The sequence below is a fragment of the Castor canadensis genome, chromosome 11 (genome assembly GCF_047511655.1).
Source record: "Castor canadensis chromosome 11, mCasCan1.hap1v2, whole genome shotgun sequence".
NCBI classification, from domain to species: Eukaryota; Metazoa; Chordata; class Mammalia; order Rodentia; family Castoridae; genus Castor; species Castor canadensis.
The window spans coordinates 93,868,556-93,894,879 of NC_133396.1; the positions used below are offsets into that span (position 1 = coordinate 93,868,556).

Below are 26,324 nucleotides of genomic sequence, written 5' to 3' on the forward strand. Positions count from 1 at the left end.
ATACAATGTAAATGTTATGCAAGTAGTTATTAAACTGCTTTGTTCAAGGAATAACAGCTAGAAAAAATGCATGTTTAGTACAGATGTAATTTTTTTTCAAATATTTTGATCCAAGGTTGGTTGAATCTACATATGTGGAACTCAAGGACACAGAGGGTCAACTCTACTATATCTTTTCATTATTGTATTCACTTATACCTAGCACCATGTTAGACACACAGTACTCAAAGCTGAATGGAATGATACATGACAGGTATCTATATTTTCAAAAACAGAAAACCTTAACTCAGTATACAGAAAACGCTGTCTAATTAGAACATCCATAGAAGTACTGGGGAACAGAGGGAGGAGGGACAAGAACCCAAAAGTAAAATGGGGGCATTATACTATAAATTAATTGTTTGGGTTTCATTTACAATCTGCATGGAAAATGTCTACAATGTTGACCAATTCAAAACATAAGAAAGAGGAAAGACACACCCCAAAAGCACTCTACTACAATGATGCTCGAAGAAAAGCTAAAATAAATTGAGTATCAAAACATAGATCAGCAATTTCTTATTGTTTATTTTCCTCTTACAAAAGACACTGGAACAAATAAATATAAAATAATATATATCATATTTAGCAATAGCCAAATACAAATTTTCTTGGTATTCCCCACAGGAGTAAATTAATGAAATTTCAGAAGCACACTCTTCCTAGCCACCTATCACTGTCTTTAAGAAAAAAAAAAAAAAAGTCAATTCTTTTTATGCTTCACAATTTTTAACAAAATAAGTGATCTAGGACTACTCAGAGACCAAGACATATAAATCAACAAAATTTTTAAAATACATGTGTACTCACACACATACAAACACACACACTGTTGCCCAGAAACTCCAACTAATGAATATTCTTACAAGTTTTTTTATTTGTTGTAATCTGCATGAATAGTCTGTTCTGTTCAAATCTGTATGGCAAGTAAAACAGAAATCTGAGTACAATGTGATGTATATAAACATATAGTACACACACACACACCTTTCCTGTCCTAAAAGAAAGCATTAAATACAGGTACATCTAATATACACTGAGCTACAACAAGGTGTAGGAACAACTGATTTCCTACACCTTGGAGATAATGCAGAAGGCAGACAAATACCAAAAGTACTTGTGAGCAAATTTAGCTAATGAGATACCCTGCCTGTTTGGCTCACAACAATATAACAAAGTTTGAGCAATGACGAATATTCAACTATATTTTTCTCACTAAAATTATTCTCAGGCAAATACCTGAAGAGCTTTGCAAGTTCTTTCAATTAAATATCCTACATCAAGTCTTGCCTTTCAAGTGGAAATGTACAACAGCTACTTCAAGCCAGAACAAGTTGTGGTTTTCCCCAATCCTCCTTGGTGCTTCTGTTCCCACTTTACGAAGACCCTGTAGAAAGGCAGGGCAGAGTATAAAATGTTTCAAGGGCCATCATCAAAATAAACAAATGTATTTGAAATTTACTTTTGTACATCTGCTGTACTATCTAGGTCCTGGACTGAAAAGCACCGAAAGATAGAGGAAAGGCAGCTCTGCCATCCTAGGGAAACCATGTTCACATTTCCAGGTCCATAAAAGCTTAACTTCTCCAAAACACTAGGGCTTTTGTTTTTGTTTTGTTTCATTTTTTGGTTCTATGTCTAAAACTTTCTTTAAATTTCAAAGCTAACTTAAAATTAGGGGGAAATAAATTTAAAATTTTTTGTGGGTAAAGGTCATTAAACTGAGACTAATTTCTTAGGTGACAAGTCACAACTCTCCAGAAGTGCAAATAGACATTAGAAAGCCCAAGACAAACACCTAGTACATCAACATGCACAATCAGGATTCCTATGAAAGTCACAGGTATTGGGATTCAATGATGTTAAGGTAACCTCTTCATAGTAGAAGACAGTGTTTCCTTATGGATGCAGATTATGTCCACTGCTCATGAGACACATATACATTACTGCTGCAGAAGTCACACTTTATAATAATTTTGAAATCCAAAGTTAACTCCACAACATGTAACCCTGGAGTATAAATTTGAAAAGAGACAGTACAAACAGCAGTTGAGTGGAACCTGCCTGCAACAAATTTTTATTTTTTTTTCCTTTAAGGCTACAGAAAATCTGCACATGAGCAAGTAAATTAATTCTCATTAACAAAAATATCACCCTACAAATAGCCACCATGTCCATTCAGATTCCACAGTAGGTGTACAGGTGCATCACATTCTACTCCACAGGTGTAACTCCTTGTGAGTCTGCAGGGTTAGGGTCAATTCTTTCCGGAAATATTAGCTTCTCACAAACTGCCTCCTTTATTGGTAAATACTGTGATATTTCGTTAGGTTCCGTGAAGAGGGCAGGTGGAACATGCTAGGAAACACATAAACCACATTAGCATATGCTCAATCATGGCACTGACACTTTTTGAAAATGTTCTGGTTTAAGCATTCACAAAGCATGCCAATTTCAAAATCAGGTGCAATGTATGTACATAAAAAGCATCATTATGTGCTCCTAAAAATAGCTGGTGTTTTCTGTGTCTGAATCATTGAATTTTGCTGCAGAATGATTTTCAAGGACACAGGGTTATATAATTTATAATGTTCCCATAAATTTAAGAATTTAATACACCTTGAACTAGGAGTTCCTACTGCTTTGGTAACTTGAAAGCACTAATCTTCAGTTAGAGCCCAGTATGTAAACTATGACAAAATTTGAGGAAATTTTCTAATCAAAGTATACCCAAGGGTATAAGTAAGTACTAAAGTTGAAAAAAGAGTATCAAACTTGTAGGCTGAGCATGGTGGTATATATCTATAATCCCAGCTACTCAGGAGGGGGAGGCAAAAGGACAATGTTTGAAGCCAACCCAGGCAAACAGTTAGCAAGACACTCTCGAAGAGCAATCCAGGTGTGGTGGTGCATGCCTGCAATCCCAGCATGACGGCTGAGGCAGAAGGACTGCAGTTTAAGGATGACCCCCCAGCTGGTGAAGTAGCCCAAGTGGTAGAGCGTAGAGCGCCTGCCTAGCAAGCATGAGGTCCCAAGTTCAAACCCCAGTATGACCAAAAAAAAAAAAAAAAGAAGGCAAAAGCTTGAGATCCTATTTGAAAAATAACTAAAGCAAAAAGGGATAGAGTCCTGGCACAAGTGGCAGAGTGCTTGCCTAGCAAGTGAGAGGTCTTGAGTACAAGCCCAAGTACTGCGTATATAAATAGTGTATAAAAAGGTATTACTTTTAAAGCAACTTATTATAGAGTACTAAATACTAAGGAAGCTCTTCTCAAGTTTCAGAGAAGCAAAAAATAAAGTAAAATTGTATCAAAACAACTTATGGTACAGATTACCACATTTAAAGAAGACTGTGTAAAAAAGAAATTCTCGACTGGTGACAAGCAGAAAGAACAATCTTGTGCCAGCTGCAGCTCCCCCGCCAAACAGACTCAACTCACGTCATACCTCTGGATCTCAGTTTCTCCAGAATAAAGTGTGGAAATCAGACTGAGGGATGGCCAAGACACCTGACAACTCCACATGTGTTTGAGGCAAGCTAAGCTATGCTCCAGAAGGATTTACCCAATACAACCCTATAAACTAATGGATTTATAGAAGGAAATTCAGGTGAATGGTGGGATTGGGAGGATATTATACTTTAAAAAAAAAAAACATGAAAATTCAACTTCTAAAAAATTAATTTAAAATATTTACCATTAAATTAGCAATTTTACTCTCCCGTGATGTATATTCTCGTAGCATGTAGGTCTTGTCAGCCTATATTTAAAAATAAAAACACTGCAATAAATTTATATTACTTTATAATATAAATTAAACAGATTCCCTACATTTTAGAATAGGTTGTAAAGACAGCATGAATCCTAGTAAGAACATCTTATTCTACATTGAGATAATATCTAATACTAACCAAGAATTCTGAAATACTATTTCTTATCCCTATAAATCACAATGCCACATAATCTATAAACAGATTTGATTACTATGCAAAAAAAATTACAAGCAAAGATTTTACATTAAAAGAATATATGCATATGTGCACAAACATATACACAAGAGATTTTAATATTATGTACTTCAAGTGTGAAACTAAATCTTTTCTTAAGGTATCTTACAGTTTACCTTGTATCACTAGCTACTTTTATGTTCCAAAAAATGCTTTAAATTTTTAATTTTCTATTTCCTGTGCCAAATTCTTTACTTAAAATCATCTTTTCTGCATTGCCCATTTAAAATTTTTCTTTTTTTTTCTTTTTCTTTTATTATTCATATGTGCATACAAGGTAAAATTTTTCAAGTTAGGTTGAAGAGCAACAATTTATTATACTTTTCTTTTTGGTGAAACATTTTCCAATAAAACAAAAACTGCAAAACTGCACACCCTTATGGTTTTAATTTTTTATATCAATAAAAACAAATTAATGCTCACGATGAAACATTAAATAATACAAAAATGTAAAGGAAGGTGAATCATTAGCAATCACAGCTACTGTTGATAACATCTTTCGTATTTCAAATTTTTATATAAATAGATTCATACAATTTTTAAAAATTCAACACTGAGAAGGATGTCTTTCCAAATTAGTTAAATATAATCTGCTACTTTTTTGTTTGTTTTTTTGCTGTACTGGGGATCACACCCAGGGCAAACTAGGCAAGTGCTTTACCACTAAGCTATATCTCCAACCTTGTTTTCCATAATGGTTGAATATTTTTCTACTATATGCACAGAAAGTAAAAATCTAATCAATTCCCATTTAATGGGCACTAAGTTCTTTCCTTTCTTCATTTTTGATATTATAAACAATACTGCTGTAAATTTTTATGTACATACAACTCTGAGCAACTAAATTCTTGTATAAAAGAATCTTTTTTAGGATAAATTCCTAAAAATCGACATAATTACATTAAAAATACTGTATTTAAGATTTAAATTTCACTTTTTATGGAGGAGAAAAATACAGATTTTTTTATTCCACTTTTTTATTTTTAATACTGGGGTTTGAAGTCAGGGTTTCACACTTATAGGCAGGCACTCTACCACGTAAGCCATACCTCCAACCCACTTTTAAAAAGAAAAAAGTTTGACAACAGTCACACTGTTGTTACAAGAAAAAAAAATCTCTAAGCAATGGGACTTGGGAAACACCAATGCAATCCCATCTTATTAGGTTCAAATTCCAGTTCAGCCACCTACCTACCTTAAGTATCCTAGGCAAGCTACTTAACTTTGCTCTGGTTACCTCAGCTATAAAACACAGATAATACTAGCACTGATTTCATGGGATTTTTATCAGAGCTAGTCAATACTATGACTACCATAGTTAATACTAGTGTCTCTTCTCTAATTCCTCATTCTCCATGACCACAAATCTGAAATTAAAGTATCTTTTAGAATGGTCAGGCTGCTATGAAGCTATGCAGGAATTTTCATGACTCAATGTAAGCACCTCCTCTAAACTTTTAGAATAATTACCAAAGTAAGTATATAATACAAATGTGAGGGTGTCATTTGATTGATATGTCTAACATCAGGACATTATATAAACAAACGTAAGAATTAAAGGGCAGTTTTCTTAAACACAGGTCAAATACATAAAATAAAAATTTTTAAAGCATCACTTCCCCTCGCCCCTTACGAAGTATTTTAAGAAAACATTTTAGCCACCAGAACTTCTGCAAAAAAAACAGATGTTAATGTTTTGACAACAGTGTACAGTCAATACTAAATCTGAAACACTTAAACTTGTAAGTTAAAAGCTTGCCATGTAGTACAAAGTATTATTTAACCCCAAATTCTCAGACTGACAATGAAACAACATAAACAGGCCTGATATCAATTCATACATTCATTACATGAAAATAGGTACCTCGTGGTAAAGCCTTGTGTCATTCATTCTGATAAGTACCCCATCAATTCTCAAGAAAAACCGCAGTAGTAGAAAAAAGCTAGAAGGCATTACTCTCTGCAAAAAAAAAGCACATTAATATTTTAATGAAAATTAAGTATTCTGTTACTTTGATAAAAGAAGCTTTTTAAAAAAACCATTGAAGGAGGGATAAATTAGCAGCACAGATGCTCCTTGACTTATGATGAAGTTATATTCCAAATAAGCCCATGATGAGTTGGAAATGTCTAAAAATGTCTAAGTAAGTTGAAGATATCTAAGTAGAAAATGCATTTAATACACCTAACCTGCTGAGCGTCACAGCTTAGAAGCACAGTACACTGTAGAGAATCAGCTGTTTCCCCTGGTGGTCACATGGCTGACTGGGAGTTGCATCTCATTACCCAGCAACATGAGAGTATCATTCCACATATTGCTAGCCAGGGAGATGATCTGAAGTAGAGTTTCTATCAAATGCTTACCACTTTCACAGCATGATAAAGTCAAAATCAAAAAGCTGAGCCATTCTAAGTCAGGTGCCATCCATATATAGAAATCTCTGAGATTCACTGTCCTAACTCTAACTTGCCTCAAAACCTTGTGCAAATTATTTAATGTCATGGTTTCAGTTTCCTACAACAACTTTTTTCTAGGTCAATACACTGAGATGTGAAAGACTTAAAACATATCTAAGTAATGTAAAAATTACCCTATTGGTGTTTTAAAATAATAGTACTGCTAATATATGTTAACATCAGTAACATTAAAATGAAAGAACTACCAAGTTCTTTGTTGCTTCTCACTTTCATCCACTTTGTATATAACAAAGGCAAGAGACATTAAATGGAATGCTCTAGTCAAAGGCAACCAAGTAGGTACTATTTCATACTGCCAAAGACGGGTTTATCAGAACACTATAACATGTTTTTAACAACTTTCATCTGTGGCACATCTACAAACTCCTGTGATTTCCAAATGTAACTATTAAAGAAAGCCACAAATAGTCAGAAGAATAAGCAGGAAGGTCCTAGTGGCAGGGAGGGAAGTTAGACAAGGTGTGAGGTATTTAGCTGTTTAATAAGAATATGCTTGACCACTTGCTGAATAAATACTTATTGTCTACTAAACATCAAGTTCTTACTATAGTAAGTTTTGGGTTTATATAAATGAAAAGATAAAATCCCAATGCTCAAAAAGCTTACAAACCAGGGATACAGTCAAACACATAAATTATGTGGTATCTACTATAAGAAAGGTATGCATGAAGTTCAATAAGCACTCAGAGGAAGCACTAAGTCTGCTAAAGGAAGTGAGAGAAGGTAATGCTAGAGCTGACCACAGGAACAACAGCAGGTGGAAAGAATTCCAACAAGGAAAAAGCATGTACAAAAAGTACAAAGGCAGAAAACAAGAAAAACACCCATAATTCCATATAAGCATAAGCCTACACTAATGAAGAAATAACAATGATAGTGGCTTAGCTGTCTGAAGTTACTAGCCACAGGCTAAGCTCTTTCCTGCCTCAGGACCTTTATTTACACTGTTTTCTTACCTGGAATATTCTCCTGGCTAATGTTTACTTGTCCTCGAGATTGGAGTGGCCTTTCTTACCATTCCATACCATGGAAGGGTCCTTTTGATATTCTGTCTCATAGTACTCCATTACAAACTAACAGAGTTGTAACTATATTCATCTATGAGTTTACTTGCTAAATGCCTCTCTCTCTCTCCACCTGCCTGCAGACTCCACTACAGTGGGAATATCTGCTTTGTTCATTACCTTAATGCCTAGAAAAATACCTAACACACAGTAGATGCTCATTAACAATTTTCAAATGAATATAGAGGCTGGAGGCTGAAAATGCATGAGTCAAAATGCATGTTGATGGGGTTATCTAGCACAGCCTTTACTTTAAAGACTTATAGTAAAGAAAGGCTGAAGAAAAAAAAAACTGACTTGTGAGAATTTGATATATCACAATGTATTGGGAAGTACACCATTACCTGACATTAGCATGGAAGGCTATTTACAATTTGTGGGAAAGACTGATCTGCAACATTTCTTCAAATTTCAAAATTAGTTATTAACATTAACACTGGGGACAACACAGGTAGCAAGTTGAAGTATCACTTCAGCATGGCATAGAGGGAAGAGTAGGGATTAGAAGACCAGATCTACCAAAATTCACCTGTACATTTTACAGCAGCAGTCTCCTATAGGGAATATTTGGAAATCTGTGAGAATGTTTTGTCACAATGATACTTTCCTTAGAAAGTAAGAACCAAGATGATAGATTATGGATGCACAAGGACAATCCTATACAACCAAGTCCAGCCCAGCATCCCACAAAACTTACAAATATTTCACCTGGCATTCATGTAGGTGTAAAACCTATTATATAATTATGTAACTATTTCATCTATAAATATAAAATTCACTCAACTATTCAGTAAGGCATCTTTCTTATAAATCAAGGAAAGATTATCTTTTAATTTATTTACAACTTACTAAGAGTTTTCCACCATTTTGGACAATTACAACAGCAATGGGAGTGGTGTTTGTGTTAAGTCACTGACTGAAACCCTACATCTCTGTCAGACTACATTTGTAGCTATCACATTCATAGTGTGACTCAGTGTGCAATTATAAGTACCTGACTGCTTCACTGTATCTTTACTGCAGTCACATTGTGAATTTACATAATGAAAAACATCATTTTATTCTAAATCAATTACCTTTAATTTCACTTTTATTTTAAAATAAGGACATTATGTTGATTTATTAGAAAGAAGGTGGGTTACGTACAAATTTCACTTCAGGGTAGTAATATCTATGAATCAATAGTTCAGCTTGACATATTTGATAAAAAGGGAATGGGACAATACATGTGATAAGGTTGAGATCTATTCAGTTAGAGCAAAGCTACTAAATTACTCAAGGTTTCTTTCATCTGTAAAAGGAGGGGTGTAAAGGAATAATCACTAAGGCACTGTCTGTGTCAAATGTGACAATTCTTTTTTCTTCTTTTTGGTGATACTGGAACTTGAACTCAGGTTTCGTGCTTGCTAGGCAGGAGTTCTTACCACTCGACCCACTCTGACAGCCCAAAATTTGACAATTCTATAGGACTAGATTTCTAGCAAAAGCTAGAAATCTCTGCACAGGCACTGCAGAATTCTTTGTGTCAGAGCTGGAGGATAAGTTCTTGTCCAGTATACTTGGAATCTAAGTAAAACATGGAAGCAGAAAATAGACTACATCCACTCTTGACTCTATGCATAATGGAAGTAGTCATTAGCTGTGACAGCCATTTCAGAATACCATAGAGCTGCCAGTATTTAGTACATAGGAAATATATTTTCTTTAAAAGTTAAAAATTAATACATTAGCATGAAGTACATCTCTTTTATTAGAAAAGTCATACAAGCCATAAATCCTACCGAGTACAACAGAATGCTAGGGACACAAAATTCTAACCTGTAGGCATACATTGCTGAAAGAAGCTTAGTCTGTGAATATATAACTCAGTGGTACAGCACTTGCCTGCCTAACATGTGCAAGGCTTAGGTCTGATCCCCAGTACCCCCCCCACACACACAAATTAAAAACAAAACCAAACTATTGCTAGAGAAGCTAATTTAGAAATGCAAAAGAAAAAAACAATTTCTGAGACAAATATCATTTAATTAGATATAGGCAATTATGAATACTCATATGAACTCAATGAAACCTCACAGATCTCATTATACACAGAGCTCTAAATCTACTCTTTCTCTCTGGAAAACTGTATGGAAATTTAAGGTGAAAAAACACTTCGAAACTTTGAAGCACTGAAATAAAGAATAACCTAAAGATTCTATCCAACTACATCAGAGAATTAAAATAAATTACATTATTACATAAATAGCTTCTGTTATCAGCATTTCTTTTCAGACTGTTTAGTAACTATCTTGTAAACTGAGAAATGAACATTAATAAGAAAATAGTTTAGCAATTCTAAAACAATTAAAAGCCTTCAGCAATTTTCCAGTTAAAGATAAATCAAGTAAAAGCAGTAAGCACTACTACTATACTTCAGATAATTTTAAGAAAAAATATAGCATACACACTTCTGTCAACCTCATGTTAGCTATCTGCCATATCTGCTTATTTTCCAATAAATTTTAAGGATTTTTTTGAAAAAGTTTGATGTACATCTACACTCTGTCTCCACCTATACATCTTTCATTTACCCCCTAGTCACATAACTTAAACTGTTTTTGACAGAACAGTTTAACAACATCCTAACTGCTAAAACCAAAAAAACTAAACTTCAGTATAACAGACACTTAGAAGCCCTTTCTGCTTCCTCATCTTCCCAAGTACCAATGCTTGATATCTGCTCTGCACCCACAATTACCAGGCTAGGCCTTGCTTCTGTACAGGGAACCTCAATTTGTCCATACCTCATTGCCTCCAAACCAGAAACCATGGCATTTATTTTATTTAGAATAGCGCTGTTACAGTGTTAGGAAGAAACCAACTCAGAAAGGACACTAATCTAATAAAATCCTTCAAAGTACTCTTTTTTTTTTTTAATACTGGGATTCAAATTCAGGGCTTCATACTGTGCTTGCTAGGCAGGTGCTCTACCTCTAGCCCTTTTCGCTCTGGTTATTTTGAGATAGGGTCTTGCTTTTTGCCTAGGCTGGTCTGGACTACAATCCTAATGTTTTAAGCTTCCCTTGCTGGGAATAACAGATGTACACCACAATACCCAGCTTTTTTCCATTGAGGAGGGGTCTCACAAACTTTTTTGCCTGGGCTGGCCTAGACCAGGATTCTCCCAATCTCATATTCCCACATAGCTAGTATGACAGGCACGCACACTGTGTCCAGCTACTGGTTAAGATGGGGGTCTCAAGAACTTCCTGCCTCAGCAGTCCCCAAACCCCAAAACCTCCTGATCTCAGCCACCAGCTCCTGGCCTTCTAAGCATTCTTAAAAATGCAACCCTATCATGTAACTTAGAAACACAAGTTTTAAGATGACACTATGCCACAGTTTGAGTATTTATCTAGTACACACATAATATGTATTACATGAGGATGTATCTTTCATCCTCAGAAACACACGTGCTCCCTACATACCTATCTACCCACTATTCATATACATCACACATCATCACCCACTTGGACACAAATGTACACTCAGATATGCAAAATCATAATGAATATTCAACGTAGCCAATTCAGTAGGTGAACCAACAACGCATGGATACATGACTGCATGAGCTGGAGATTAAATGAAAAAATAAATTTGGAGAGAGTTGTAAGTGAACAAAGGAGTAAAGTGCTATAGAACAACTATCTAATGTTAAAATAGTGATATATATTAGAAGGGTCAAAAGTTTTATAGCGAATTATTTTACAATCTTAGATAAACTAATCTTTTGTGGACTTGGTCCACAATAGGAAAAATGTGTAAGTGGGTAGATGGATGGTTGGCTGGCTGGCTTTATGGCTCTGAAGAAATTAGCATACCTCTCAACAGAATTTTAATGCTTTCCCACTTAGACTAGGATATAATGGAAGAAAAATGGTGAGAACCATAATAACATACTTGCATTTGATATTCATACCATAAGGGAACATTCCATCGAGATCAATCATAAAAAGAAGAGGCTAGACTAAATGATTTTCTAAAAATTCTTTACAATTCCAAATCCTATGATTCCACAAAAACATCTGACTTTAAAACAAATATATTGCTCCTTTCTTGTTATTGTTTTTATTCTTTATTATTGTTGAAATTATAACCCCCACAATCATTGTGCTCAAGAACAATGTTGATACTGAAGTGTTTTTGACAGAGCTCATAAGAAGTGCTAGAAATGAAAAGTTTTTTTTTTTAAAAAACTTATTATGGCAAAATGGAAAAGGTATATTCAACTCTGCCTAGAGGAGCTGTGAAAAGGAAGTAACATTTTAGCTGAGACTTCAGCATTTAGTAAAGTTTCACTTAAGGTTTTTCTGAAAAGTGCTAGAAACCCAATTACAGCCCAGTATTAAACAAGTGACCTACTTATTATTTCTTTTAGCCATGTTCTACCAATAACATTGTTAATAGGACTAGTTTGTCCTCCACTGATAGAAAACAATACAAAAGAGGAAGAGAATTTACACTTGTATTTTCATTTTCCATGCTGAAGTGGTAGTTTCAGGATGACCCATGGGTCATTTTCTTGAATGACATCCACCTTGCTGTCTGCACATCCTACAAATATCATTTTTAATTCGAAAATGTGAAAATTAAGCCACAGTTTTCATTCAAGTCAAATAATAAGTGAATAACCTACAAGTTAGCCAGGCAGGTATACAAAAAATACTAAAGTCTTAACATATAAAGATTTTTTTCATAAATTTTATAGTAAATACTCAATAAGACAGATGTACTGTAGACTGAAGAGAAATTGTACATGACAACATGTTACCCAAAGGTAAGAATGGAAGAATGATACAAATTTAAACAAAAATCACAGTACTCACAATTTTCACACTGAGGCTTGAAACTCCATGATCATGCAGTTCATCCTCAAACAGGAGAACTTCTTCAAAAAATTTAATCTGTTCTCTTGCTTTCAGTTTCTCTGTATCTATATGATCTGTTGTAGGTACAACCTGAAAGGAAACATTTAAAAGGAACATTTGGAAAATGTAAGAAGCTGAGCATGGTGGTGTATGCCTGTAATCCCAGGAGCCGAAGGCAGGAGGATCAGGGATTTGAGGCCAGCCTAGGCCTCAGCAAGATCCTGTCTCAAAAAAACAAATTAATAAATTTTTAAAAATAAGGAGTTACAGAGTCACAAGAAAGTAGTCTTATCGGTCTCTTTTGCATAACTAGAACATATAGTTCTAAATTTGGATGCCATCAGAAGACATTAACGATCAGAATATACTTTAATTCAGAAAAAGTGAAGATACAATAAATAACTAGTACCACAGCTTCATCAAAAAATAGTCAAGGTTTTCACCATGCAACTATGTGAATGAGAACTGTCAGAGTAACAAAGGACAGACTATATTTCAAAGAGAGAATTGGGCCACCCAGAGAAAAATAAGAAACAGTTTGCAGCTAGAACGCCAGCCCAGGGAAGTTGGGGGATGGGGGGGAGTAAGGGAGTAGGGGAGGAGTAGTGACAGAAACCACAACCACAAGGTAGACAGGCAGCCCTGGTAACAACAGACTGGCAGTCCTAGTGGCAAGAGAAATCCACAGTTCTTACAGGCATTAAATCCAGTATGGGAACTTGGTCATAGTGACTCCTCTTGCATGGCAGGCTAGCAGTAGAGAAGAAACCCATTTCATCACTCCACCATCACAGAGTTCTACAGCCAGGTAACATTTTGAGAGGGCGCCTACTGTTTGAGACTAAGCTACCCTGGAACACAAGTCAGGCAGCCTGGGGATACTGTGCCACAGCTCCTGGGCAGGAGAGGCATTTGTGGAGAGGGTGAGGGTTGGCTGAGACCAGCAGAGTTTAGGCAGTCAGGAGCATAAACTGTGATGGGCATGATGGTTGGTGGCTCCCCTCTACGGCCAGTAGCAACAGCCATCACCTGTGGAGACTGAGAACTCTGGGACCAGGTCCCAGGTCTAGCAGATTGCTTCATTTCCCCATGCGCCTCCCTCCCCCAGGATGGTTTACTGCTGGGTGAGGCCTGAAAGCACTGAGACCAGTAGGCAGAGTAGTGACTTCCCTTAGGTTTCCCCCTCCAATGCAGAGATCAGTACTATTTGCTTTCCTACTTTCTAATGCACTTGGGAGACAGCCCTCAGCTTGGATGTTTGCTCCCCCTGGGTACTCAAACTGGGGGACCTCTGGAGCAAGTGACCTGCTGGCACCAGAGGTTGCAAAGCTCATTGAGGCCATCACCGGCTCCAGTATGGTACACAAAGAAGTATGGCTCAAGTGGTAGAGCACAACCCTGAGTTGAAACCCCCAGTGGAACAACAACAAACAGTTCAGAGAAGCTTCTAAAGTGAATGTGGCCCTGAAGCTGACAAATGAACCTTGCCCACCTGGGTCCTCAGCCCACATACATTACCAGCCTGAACAGCAGGAACTATCATAGACTCCAGTTACAACTCACTACCCTGCCCCAACCTGGCAGATTTGGGGGGGTGGGGGGAGGAAAGAAGAACCCCTCCAATCTTTTAACCTTTTTGTACTTTTTCATTTTACTACATCTTTAATATTGTTTATACTTGATCTTAATTCTTAAAAACATCTTTTGTTTTATTCTTCTTACCTTTAACTAATTTTACTTATTTTGTAATTTTTATATCTCTTGTTCTTCCTTTTTCCTTTCTTTTCTTTATTTAAGCTTATTTCCTTTTTTCCATTTTCCTGCCCTTCCTTTATTTCATTCATTCATTATTATTACTTTCTAAATGTTTTAAGTCCTACTTTTTTTCCTATCATTATTTGGTGGTGTCATAGTTGGCTTTAAGTGATTTTTATTGTATTTCTGTCTGGATTGTCTTGGTGTTATTGTTGTTATGGTGGTTTGTTTTCTCCTCTCTGAGTGGTACTGGGAATTGAGCACTCAAGGATGCTCACTAGAAGATCCCCTATAAACAACTAGAAGGGATACTCATCCCAACACACGTGTAAATCCCAACACAGAAACACAGCAATATGAAAAAAGCAAAATGACTCCTTTGAAAGTTCATAACTCTTCAGTAATTGAATCCAAAGATATTGAAATGGTTGAAATCAGAAAAAGAATTCAAGTCAAGTTTTAAAAATGATCAGTGACCTCAAAGAGGATTCAAATAAACAGATGAATGAAGTAAAGAATTCAAGACCTGGATGAGAAATTCAGCAACCTGAATGAAAAACTCAGCAAAGACAGAGATTTTAAGAGATTAACACACACAGTAGGATGGCTACTGTCAAAAAAAAAAAAAAAACCAAAACCAAAAACAGAAGAGAGGAGAGGAGCAGAGAGGAGAGGACAGGAGAAGAGAAGAGAGGAGAGAAAGGAGAGGGGGGAAGGGAGGGAACGGGAGGGGAAAAGAAAAGGAAAAAAGTGTTGGTAAGGACACAGAAAATTTGGAACTTTAGTGACTATTGGTAGAAATGTAAAATGCTATAGCCGCTATGGACAACAGTATGAAGATCTCTCAAAAAATGAAAAATAGAATTACAACATGATCCAGTAATATACCCAAAAGAACTGAAAGCAGAATCTCAAGGAGATAGTTGCACATACATGTTCACAGCAGCACTGTTTACAATAACCAAGAGCTGGAAGCAATCCAAACAGTCATAAACAGATAAATGCAGAAACAAAATGTGTCATATACCTGCAACTGAATACCATTCAGAATATGAAAAAGAAGGGAGGGGGCAGGTGGGAAAGGGGTGGGGGGTGGGGGGTAAGGGGGAGAAATGACCCAAACATTGTATGCACATATGAATAAATGAAAAAAAAAGTAAATAAATAAAAAATAAAAATAAAAAAACAAAAGAAGAAACCAAGAAGAACCTTTAAAAAAAAGGGGGGGAATCCTACCTCATGCTACAATATGGGTGAACCTTGAAGACATTATGCTAATTACAACAAGCCAGTCACAAAAAGACAAATAATGTATGATTCCACTTAAATGAGACATTTAAAGTTGACAAACTCATAGAAACAAAGCAGAATGTTGGTTGCCAGGGGCAGACGTGAGGGATTAGCAAATAGTTGTTCAATGTGTATAGCATTTTGGTTTAGAGAGATGAAAAAGTCTAGAGTTTGGTTACATAACAATGTTAACCTATTTAACACTTAGAAATGGTAAAGATGATAAATTTTATGGCCAAGATATTAGAGCACAGTGAATGAGTTAGGAAGGTGTTCCAAAGTGCTTTTTAAAAAAATTTTTAGTCAGGCTCAGTGGCTCACACCTATAATCCTAACCATGCTGGAGGAATGGAGCTCTAGGTCAGCCCATCTCAACCAATGGCTGGGCACAATGGTACATGCCTGTCATCCCACACACATGGGAAGCACAACTAGAAGGATGGAGGTCCAGGCTGACCAGGGCATAAAGCAAGACCCTATCTCAAAAATAACCAAAGCAAAAATGGCTAAGGGCAGAGCTAAAGTGGTACAGTGCTTGACTAGCAAGTGCAAGGCCCTAAGTTTAACCACTGGTACTGCAAAGAAAACCGTCACTTCATTTTTTTAGGCAATAGAGAAACACATTCATCAACTGTACATCAAAAAGGAAGAATAAATATTTAGATAATATATCTTCTATTCTTGGTAATTCACTAATATAAACTTAGATTCCTCTGATATTTGAGATATGATATAATTATAACAGCTGCCATTTGCTGAGATCTTACTGAATAAAAGACACTGTGGTAGGGCTGGTGGAATGGCTCAAGTAGTAGAGTGCCTGCCTAGCAAGCCTAAAAGACACTGTGCTAAATACTTTACATATATAATATTATTTACTTCCTCAGTTTACCAAAGTGAGAAACAAGGCTTTGCCAGGTCAAATTGCTTTTCCAAGCTAGTAAACAATGCTGATTTGAATCCAGATCTGTGTTCTGCAAAGTTGGAGCTTATTACCACCATAGAGTGAATGATCACACTGACATTTATCAGCAATATCTTGAAATAAATTCCATTATAGGCTCAGGTATCAATAAGAGAGTAGTAAACACTTAATTTTCACTCTCCCTGTGTCTACTTCTATGGCTCTTGCTTATGGCTAATGCCACTTCATAGCATACAGGAGGCTTTTCCTAAAGCAACCATCATTATTATTTCATGAGGTTAAAAAAAGTTCCCATTTCTTCACTCCTGGCAAAGAAATAGCAAATGGGTTGTTTCTGTTTTTGTTTTTTTTTTTTGGCAGTACTAGAGTTTGAACTCAGAGCCTTGTGCTTGCTTCCTAGGCAGGCACTCCACCACTAAAGCTATAACCCAAGCTTTCTTTTACTTTGGTTGTTTTTGAGATAGGGTCTTGCTTACTTTTGCAGGGTGGCCTGGACAGCAATCCTCCCACTTACGCCTCCCATGTAGCTGGGATTACAAGTGTGAATCCCATCCAGCAAAGAAGAAGTTTTATCTATTCTCTGTTCTACCAACAACTTCTAGGATTAGTGCCTGGCACATAGTAACAGCTCAAGAATATCTGACAAGTGATTATATGTTCTCTTAAAAACTGTGTTTTTATCTTAGAAGCACAGAGAAATAGTTAAGGCTTAGAATGCTGGGGAGGCAAAAACTGACAGTTCCTACTACAAACTTCCATATTCCTGCAAAAACAAAGAGCACATACCTCATCACTATCTTTTTGACATTTCTACCTAAGCACCAATGTCATATACTCTCAACAATAACTTTGAATGGAAAAAGCTTCCACTGAAATAATTTTGTTCTTTATAATAATCTCTAATATAAAGATATGCAATCTAAGCCACATTTGCTTCATTTCATTCATGCTGTAAGATTTGAAAATATAGCTAAACTTCTATTATAAGACCTACCAATTCCACTTTCTTAGTGTCATTTACCATGAAATGAATCTCTTCTTAAGCAGGACTTACACAGATGGAACTTAATGCTAATATAGAGCTTTAGAATTTAATGCAAACTTTCCCATGAATTATTTCATATCAAAACTCTGCTGTGTGGTTATTTCTATTTACCCAATTTACTGATAATACTGAGACTTGTATAGATTAAGCAGCTTGCAAAGTCTTACCAGGTGTATATATATTTCAGGTAGCACACAAACTTAACTTTTCTGACCAAATGTTCTGTTTCCCCATGTATTTGTTCATGTGTAAAATTCTAAGCCATCAAGTTCTGTCTAAATTATCTAATGCATTACCGAGGATAGATGGTTCTTGATCATGATAATGTTAATACTAAGGCAGTATACTATTCTACTAACATTTTTAAGAACAAATATTGTCCTGAGCCAGGCACAGAGTTCCACATACTCAGAGGGCTAAGGCAAGAGAATCACTTGAGCCCAAGAGTTTGAGGCCAGCCCAAGCAACATACCAAGACCTCAACTCAAAGAGAAAAAAAACCACACTCATACTGTTCCACTAGGGCCTTCTTTCATTTTTCTACTGAAAAATCACTAAGCAAAATTCCTTTACATTAGGCTCTGAAGCCTGCCACAACAGAAAATAGTGGCAAAAAAAAAAACCATTATTAGAAAGTTCTAGTACTAAGACTGTCCAAAACAAATAATGACTCATAAAAGCAAAAAGTAAGATTTACCTTTAACTTAAGAGATTCTCCAAGTAACGTTCCTTTATAATCTGTTGTATAGGTCCAATCATATGGTTTAATAACTTCTTTGGAGTGTTCACCCTCCGTCCTCAAATACAAAAATGACGAGGAACAGATTTAGTGACGCAGAATATAAATTATCTGTATTCATATATCACACCAAATTATATTCTACAAATAATATGAAATAGTCTACTAAATGTATATACTTGTCATAATCCACTAGTACAAGATCTTTCTTATAATCTACACCTTTTTTGTTATTTAACTTGTCATGTACTCATGTAGTCTTTCAAAGTATCTGAGCACTGCTTGAGACATGACATAAAAGCTTTTACCTCTTTGTATCCTCCAAGGACCTTAGTACATAATAAGCAAAAAGTAAATTGATGTTTTAATTATAAAATACATTTTTTATTCATTTTAATACTCCACAAATATTCAGATGAGACTGGGCAAGTTCAAGGTGGTATGGACATAGACCATACTCCACATTCAGTGCAAATCACAAGTACACATCTTTTTTTTTAAATAAAAAGAACACTGAAGTACAATGTACTGTGTCCTGACAAGGAACACTGAAAGTTTGAAAAAGTAAACTCAGGCTGGTGGAGTAGCTCAAGTTGTAGAACGCCTGAGCAAGGATCTGCATTCAACCCCCAGAACGGAAAAAAAAGAAAAAGAAAAAGAAAAAAGAAAGAAAGAAAAAGTAAACACTACATAGCTCAACTCAATTATATTTTAATTTAACTCAATAAGTATTCAAGTAGTTGAGGTAATTAACCTCCATTTATGGCTGAGAAAAATGAATTTTAGAATAATCAAATCTAGAATACATTTTGAATAATCAAAGTTTAATAACAACACTAATCCTGCACTCTCATAAAACACATATATATCCTTACTGAATAATTCCTTCAGTTTTTCCTTTTTTGTTTAACCCATTACTACTCAGATTCTCACCTGCTTTCCTGCCACTCTTCAGCACAGGCTACTTTAAGCATTCCTTGGTAGTTGTTTACACATCTTAATGCATCTGTAGCATTGAACTCAATCCCAAAGCCAGAGCCATGCTGGATTCTCAAAACGTTGTCTCCAAACATCATTTCAGGAAGAGACGGCATATGCAACTCATCGGCTAACCTACGTATAACCAAAAGTCAGGTGAGATTATTTTATATCACTATTAGCACTTTTGTTTCCTTTTCATCCCAACATAATTCTTCCTACATTACAGAATAAGTTAAATAGCATACAATTTAATAAACATGGTATATTTGTAAAATCTACAAAGTGTTTTCATCATCTATTCTTTCACTATCAAATCTTTATGTGCTGTAACAGGTAGTGAGCTAAGTAAGAGATACACAAATACACAAATATGTAATATAGTATCAACTAGTGATAAGTAATATATAAAAAATAAAACAAGGTAATTGGATAAGGGACAGTATTTTAAGTAGCATGATCAGAGATCACTTCTGAGATAGTCAAATTTGAGCTTCAAAACTATTCTATGAGCTAAGAGAGATGCTGGTTTCTAGCTCCAGATTACAGAACTAGTAAAAAGTAACACCAGGCCCTTTCCCATTATACTACACTGCTTTAGATATATTGGGGTATCAGGTGGGCAGCCTCACTAGAAAAGTTAGACATGCTAAGAAAAACCAAGATCACAAATTAGTAACCCACAGATGTGTTCTACTGGCCTGACAGTGTTGCTGTTGTTTTAGTATCTAGAACAGTTGCCAACAAAAATTGGGATTTTAAAATCTGGACTAGTGGTTTTTAAAAAAAAAAAAAAGAAAGAAAGAAAAACCTAACAACATTGGACCCTCATTGCCACATGGCACTAACTGGCTGATTTTAAGTAGAAGATGCTCCCCCCCACCCACCATTTAAGTGGGGCAAGGGCTCTCTAACTCACCAGTCCCTTTGGTACCTTAAAAAAAGCTGGGTTTGTAATCCCTGTATCCTTGTTACAAAGGGTTTTTGTTTTTCGGTTCTGCTTTGTGGTGCTGGGGATTGAACCCAGGGCCTTGCACATGCTAAGCACACACTCTACCACTGAGCTACATCCACAGCCCCTGCAGTTTTTTTAAGTGACAGCTAGTTACTTCTGAAAAAAGTACCTAGCTGTATGTACAAGTTACCATGCTTTATGATCACATCACCTTGGTTACAACCTGGATTTTCAATTAAGGGATAAAAATTCAACACCTTTATCAACAGCAGTTATCTATGGGCTGGTCAGAACTCCTGAACCTTCGCCTGAGAACTCTGCTAAATATGTTTATTCTGAATTGAATAATGACCAATTAACTTGCCCTGATTCTCTCTTCACAGAAATCTGAGTGACAAATGAAGCACAAACCAAAAGACATGGCATGAAACAGAAGCCATGAGGCAGAGAGAGGGGAGAGTGAAGTTGTCAACTAACAGAAACAAGATGAATAGAGACTTCTATAGATGTTGGAGCCATAAAAACTGCCCCAATTTCTGAGAACATTCCTATTTATTATTTAATTATTTCTTAATGTAGTTACATTCTCACTGGCCATGTAGATCTACACTTCTCTGAACCTGAAAGTATAACTAACACAGAGGTTCTGTGCAAGTATGTCTTCCAGTTTTGTTATGAACCAAATTTATTCTATTGATTTTGGAAACTTTTCAAAATGTTTCAATAGACTTTTTGTGGTTTTTTTAAGGTACTATAAAATTCCTTGTTGACTACTGTTCACCAATATTCACAATATTGTGCAAGAAATACAGCTGGGTTCCATTGTTTACTATGTAGTGGTTAGTTTTCCTAGCTTCTGCTGAACCAGTACTGAAAAGATTGAGTATACATGTAAAGAATAAGTTGGAATAAAGAAAATACATGCAGGTCAGTAGCTTAAATTACAAAAGTTGTTCATTCATTTATGCCAGCAGGTCCTAAATTTCCCAGCACTGTCAACCACCTTATTAGGTTTCTATGAGCTAAGTCTTAGACATTCTAGAACTCATAATCTTTTTGTCAGTACACAGTAAGGACTTCAACTTTTTGGAAATGAATAGCTCCTAAGAGGGAATCTTTAAATGTATATTTAACTAAGATTCATTTGGCTAATTAAAGTACACCAGGATTTGTCTAGTTTCCTCATCTGTTGGCCGTGATAATTTTTTTCCTTTCAGGAATTTTACAAATAAACTGTTTCATTTATATAACTACAGATGCAGATGTGGATTCTGATATGGCTTTCAAATTATCCAATTTATAAAAGAAGGAAGTTAAGGTGAATATGGTTGCTCTACTTTCTAAACAGGAATGAATATATAATTTTTAAACTTGCTGAAATCACCATCAAAAGGGGACTAACAGAGAAAAATGGAAGGGATGAACCAATTTGGGTTCTAACACATATATACATGGGAATGTTACAATGAAACACCCTGTATAGCTATCTTAAACAAAAAAATGTCTTTTTTTCAAAAACAGAGAACAGGAAGGTAAAACATGTTCTGTCTGGGGTAGGGGGTAGGGTTGGTATCAGTGGGAAGGGGGAGGACATGAGGAAAGGACATAGGGTATAGGAGTGTGACGTGGTAGAAATATTATGTACTTATATATGAAAATGGAAAAATGAGACCCACTGAAACTATTTCAGGAATTGGGGGAAGGAGGATAAAGAATGATGGAGCCGGTGAATTCAACTATGATATACTGCAAGTACTTTTATAAATGTCACAATGTACCCCCCAGTACAACAATAATATGATAATTAAATAAATGTTTTTTCAGGGTCCTTAAACAGAAAATATAAAATGTTGTTGTATCTTTTTTTTTATTCTTAACACCTCTGCCATTGCTATTTGTGTTGTACCATTTCTTGATGATCAGTGATCATCCCGCTCAACCACAGAAAGCAATGTCCCCTAGTTCAACACAGTGTATAGACCTCTAGCTGCTCCAGAATGCAGGTATCTGCCCCTGAAGCACCCTTGCCTCTTTTCATTTGGTTTCTAAATTATAGTAGGCTGGAACATCAAACACATACACTTCTTTTAAAGTGCATCATGAAGCTGGGTACCAGTGCATCCTTCCTATAATCCTAGCTACCTGGGAGGCAGAGATCAGAAGGATCACAATTCAAGGTCAGCCTGGGCAAATAGTTTGAGAGATCCTATCTTGAAAATACCCAACACAAAAAAGAGTCGACCAGAGTGGCTCAAGTGGTAGAGCACCTAACTAGCAAGTGTTGCTAAAAAAAAAAAAAAAAAATGCACAATGAATAAAAAAGAAAACATGAAAAATAACAGTTCATTTGTTAGTGCAAAGAGACTACAGGAATCTTTTCCTTCCATTTCCAACATGGTTATAATTAAAAAGTACAATGAGTTTAAACATGCTATGAGTGAAGTTCTAAGAGATGCTGATAAGCACAGGATTTAAACATAAGTGCTCTATGTATTAAGACTTCTGAATTCCTAAACTGCTTTAGCTATAATTATTATTAACTATATTTATAATTATAAATTAATCATAAATTTTTACCTAAAGTGAACAAAGGATCCATGTGTATTCCAAGTCCACAATTATCCTTTTTTCAATCACTTTAAATTTATTGCCAATTAAGACAAACCAAACAGGTCTCTGTGTGTATGTCTTTATATATGCACATATATATATACACATACACAGAGACTTGTTTTGTTTGTATATATATATATATATAAAACAAATAAGCAAAAAAACCCTACATGATCAAGTTAAGCAACTTAGATTTTAGATGAAGAAAATATTGGTCCTCATTGGAAATATCTATCTCATTCCTAGTTCACCAAACTTTAAAAAATATAGTTTTAATTCCACTGGGACTGTCTAGGAGATGACTTTATACATTATAGTTTCATGTTTGTATAAGTATGGTATTTCTGGGGAACTTTTCATTCTTACATGACAATTATATTAATAGCTACAAAAAAGGGCAATTAAAGATCCTGTCATTTGTAGGAAAAAAAGAAACAACAACTTTTCCAATAAAATTCTCAACTTGTTACAAGTTTGAAAATGTGGTAATGAAAAGAAGTAAAGGCATCTGGCAGTGGTGAGAGAAACCAACTTCCAGGATTGCACCAATTTACATTCTGCCCTGGGGCTATAGCCAAGCAAAAAATTCCAAGAATTCAATTAAACTTACACTATTTGACTTAAAATATCAGTTTTGGGCGATCAGCACAAAATAATTCCAAATACAGAGGAAAAAATCCACACACTAATACTCACAACAACCTTATAAGTGAAAAAGAAATACTCTGTCCAATATGAAGAGATAAATGGTTATGTAAATTACAGTATTTACATGTGATGAAATATTATGGAACCATTAAAAATAATTAAAGAGAGAATGTGGGAAAATGTTCATGATAAAATAGTAAGAAAAAAAGCTGGAGACATACTGTATATTTACTGTCTGTGTGTACATATGTGTGCACATATCAGTGATCTAAAAATTCTAAGTTGCACATCTTTAGAATGATTAATGGTAAATTTTCACCATAAATTTAAGCAAAATTTATTCTTTGTTAGGGGGCAGAAAATAATAAATACTTAAATTAGGTAAAGATATATATATATTCCATAAGGATGTACCATAAAATATAAATTTTAATTATGTTACTGTACAATGTATACCAACTATAAATAAAATGTGATTCTGTGGGTTTCCCCAGTTTATCTGAAAAAATTTGGTAGTCCAACAATATATCCCAGTTATATATGCAAAAGAATCACTGTTATTAACTATGTTGTTTCAAATATTTAAATTCAGAATATCTTAAAACACAGGTCCAAATACTCCTTTTTCTAATGTCAAGCTTCACTTTTAACAAATAGGTATGACCAGTTTTAGGACAGAAAGATTAGGACACTCCTACAGTTTTAAGACTCCTTAAACATTAAACAAGTGAAGCCTCCTTAATCCAGTATTTTACCTAATCAATTTATTTAGTACCCTAGAGGTTTGATACCCTAAGGAATGCATCACAGAAAAATTTAGGGTGGGTGAGGGTAAGCCTTCCTTTTGTTATATTGAGATTCAGTATACTCAGGCAGAAATAACAGGGAGATTATAAATCTGGAATTTGATTCCCTTAAAACACTCTATGCACACAGTATCTATTACAGCCTACAAGTAAATTATGAGTATCCAAATTTGAAACTGACTTCTTTATATGTACTGTTAGTATATGTAACAGAACATTAGGCAAGGAAAAATTCAGAGTAATTCCATCTGCAGTGTGTGATAAAGGAAAATTCTTTCCTTTCTTTTCTGTATTTTCCTAATTTTTTCAGTGAGTTGCCAAAAATGTTACAGCTCATTTGTTTTTATTTAAGTTACAAAGCTAAACACTCAGAGCTCTCATCTCTTCTAGGTCAGTCACTCCCTGTGCCTGAATGGTTTTTTTGTTGTTGTTGGCCTTGAACTGGAGATCCTCCTGCCTCAGTCTCCAAGCACCGCGATTACAGACAGGCCATGCCTGGCCCTCGGCCTGAATCTTAACATGCAAGTGCTCCTAGAGTTTTTCCATCTCATCAGGATCTTGTTCTTCTAGATGACTTCTAGCTGAACTTAATTCACTCCCAAGACTCCAGGTTCCAACTATAAGCTGATAATTCTGGAATCTAACCCACAGAGGTTAATTTTTTTAAGAGTTACAAGATACTATCAAGTTCTTACTGAAAATCTCCACTTTTCATGACCCCCACACACCTCACATTTCAACACATCTTAACTCATTCCATCTACCGCCTGGCCCTCAATCTGCAACTCCTCCAGTGCTTCTCCCCTTGTTCAATGGCAATGCTACATGCAACAGCCCAAGCCAGAAACCTTCTCACCAGTATAGATTCTTTTTCTTTCTCCCTATATCAACTGGCCATCACACACAAGAACTTAAGCCTTTATCCTCTGGTCTCCTCTTCAAACCTGCAACCCTCCAATCCATCCTCTGTATCATCTGCAAGGAAATGTTTAAGAGACACGGGTAATATCCTCTCGGTAATATTACACCTGGTAGTTGTCAGACAACTCCCTTAAAAGCCCCTTAGAAGCTCCGCTCCCTCTCTCGTCACTCTCCAATCCCTGGGAAACAGTTCTTCAAACACATCACAGCTCTCGCTCTCCCTGACCACCCCAAACTTTGTCACTATTCAATACAGGCATCCAAAAACCACTAAACGCACCCTCCCTGGTTTGATGGCTTTCCACACCCACCCGTATCCCAGACTTCACCGACTCAGTTCAGACGACCCCCATTTCTCAACTGCTTTGACCCCTAAGAGCTCAAATCACTCCGCGCGCGCGCATGTGTGTGTACATCCTAAACAGTTGCTCATACTAACATAATTGTCTCTCCCGAAACTATGAATTCCTTGAGGCGCAGTTTGCCTCATATTCTGCATCTCAAATACCCGGCACAGCACCCGAGACACTAAAAAACTAAACATCTATGTCGTCTTATTAACCAAGAAAACAGGTCACAGGCGCCCAGAAAGGGGACAAAGTCCACCTAAACAGTCACGCTCAACTCAAACCTATACGAGTGACAATTTCACCAAGTCAGCGACCAAAGGTTACGATAGGTCGGGTCAGCGAAGTTGTCAATCAGCGGTGGAGCCGTGGGCGACCGCGCCTCCACCCCACGGGAACCCGGAGAGGCTGCAAGGAGAGTTCGCCCTGCCTCCCGCCCTGGCCCAGCAACGCAGCCCGCGCCCGGACCCCGAGCCTCACTTCTCCACATCCGCTGACTTCATGATGTGGGTTTTGGACGCCGTCAGCGTCCAAGGCCCGAAGGAGAAGTCCTGGTGGCTGCTCTGGAAGCCGTGGATCATCATGGCTGAAGCGGAGCCCGCGGGGGCCACACGGAACTGGCGGGAGCGGCAGCGGCGGCAATCACCGGTTCCTCCGCCTTCTTGCGGCCAAGCCTCCTCGGCCTCCGAGCCGTTACCATGCCGGGCCCCGCCCCACCACGCCCCTGGCCTGCCGACCCGGACGCGCGCCCTCCTTTCCGCCTTCTTCTCCGTCTTTTCACTTTTTACCTCCGGGACCAATTGCT

At 36.4% G+C, this 26,324-nt stretch overlaps 1 protein-coding gene and 1 non-coding gene across 2 annotated transcripts; both read right to left on the reverse strand.

The window, feature by feature from the left end:
- Window positions 1-547: 547 nt before the first annotated feature.
- Window positions 548-26,324, reverse strand: Tiprl (TOR signaling pathway regulator). Its single transcript, XM_020178881.2, has 7 exons — window positions 26,000-26,324; window positions 19,185-19,364; window positions 18,210-18,309; window positions 12,456-12,587; window positions 5,910-6,005; window positions 3,736-3,798; window positions 548-2,397 (listed from the first exon to the last, which is right to left on the reverse strand). Exons 1-7 carry the CDS (start codon window positions 26,101-26,103, stop codon window positions 2,254-2,256), a joined length of 819 nt encoding a protein of 272 aa, XP_020034470.1. The 5' UTR covers window positions 26,104-26,324; the 3' UTR covers window positions 548-2,253.
- On the reverse strand, window positions 20,232-20,304 carry Trnaa-agc (transfer RNA alanine (anticodon AGC)). The gene has a single exon. It is a non-coding gene; the product is annotated as a tRNA-Ala (tRNA).

What these genes read in the sequence shown, in the direction of transcription:
- Tiprl (XM_020178881.2), bottom strand. Translation starts at nt 26,103, where the DNA reads ATGATGATCCACGGCTTCCAGAGCAGCCACCAGGACTTCTCCTTCGGG. An exon ending in AAGTCAGCGGATGTGGAGAA is followed by an intron (nt 19,365 to 25,999) that starts GTGAGGCTCGGG and finishes GGTTATACGTAG; the next exon opens with GTTAGCCGATGAGTTGCATA. An exon ending in CAAGCCTCAGTGTGAAAATT is followed by an intron (nt 6,006 to 12,455) that starts GTGAGTACTGTG and finishes TTTTTTTTGCAG; the next exon opens with AGAGTAATGCCTTCTAGCTT.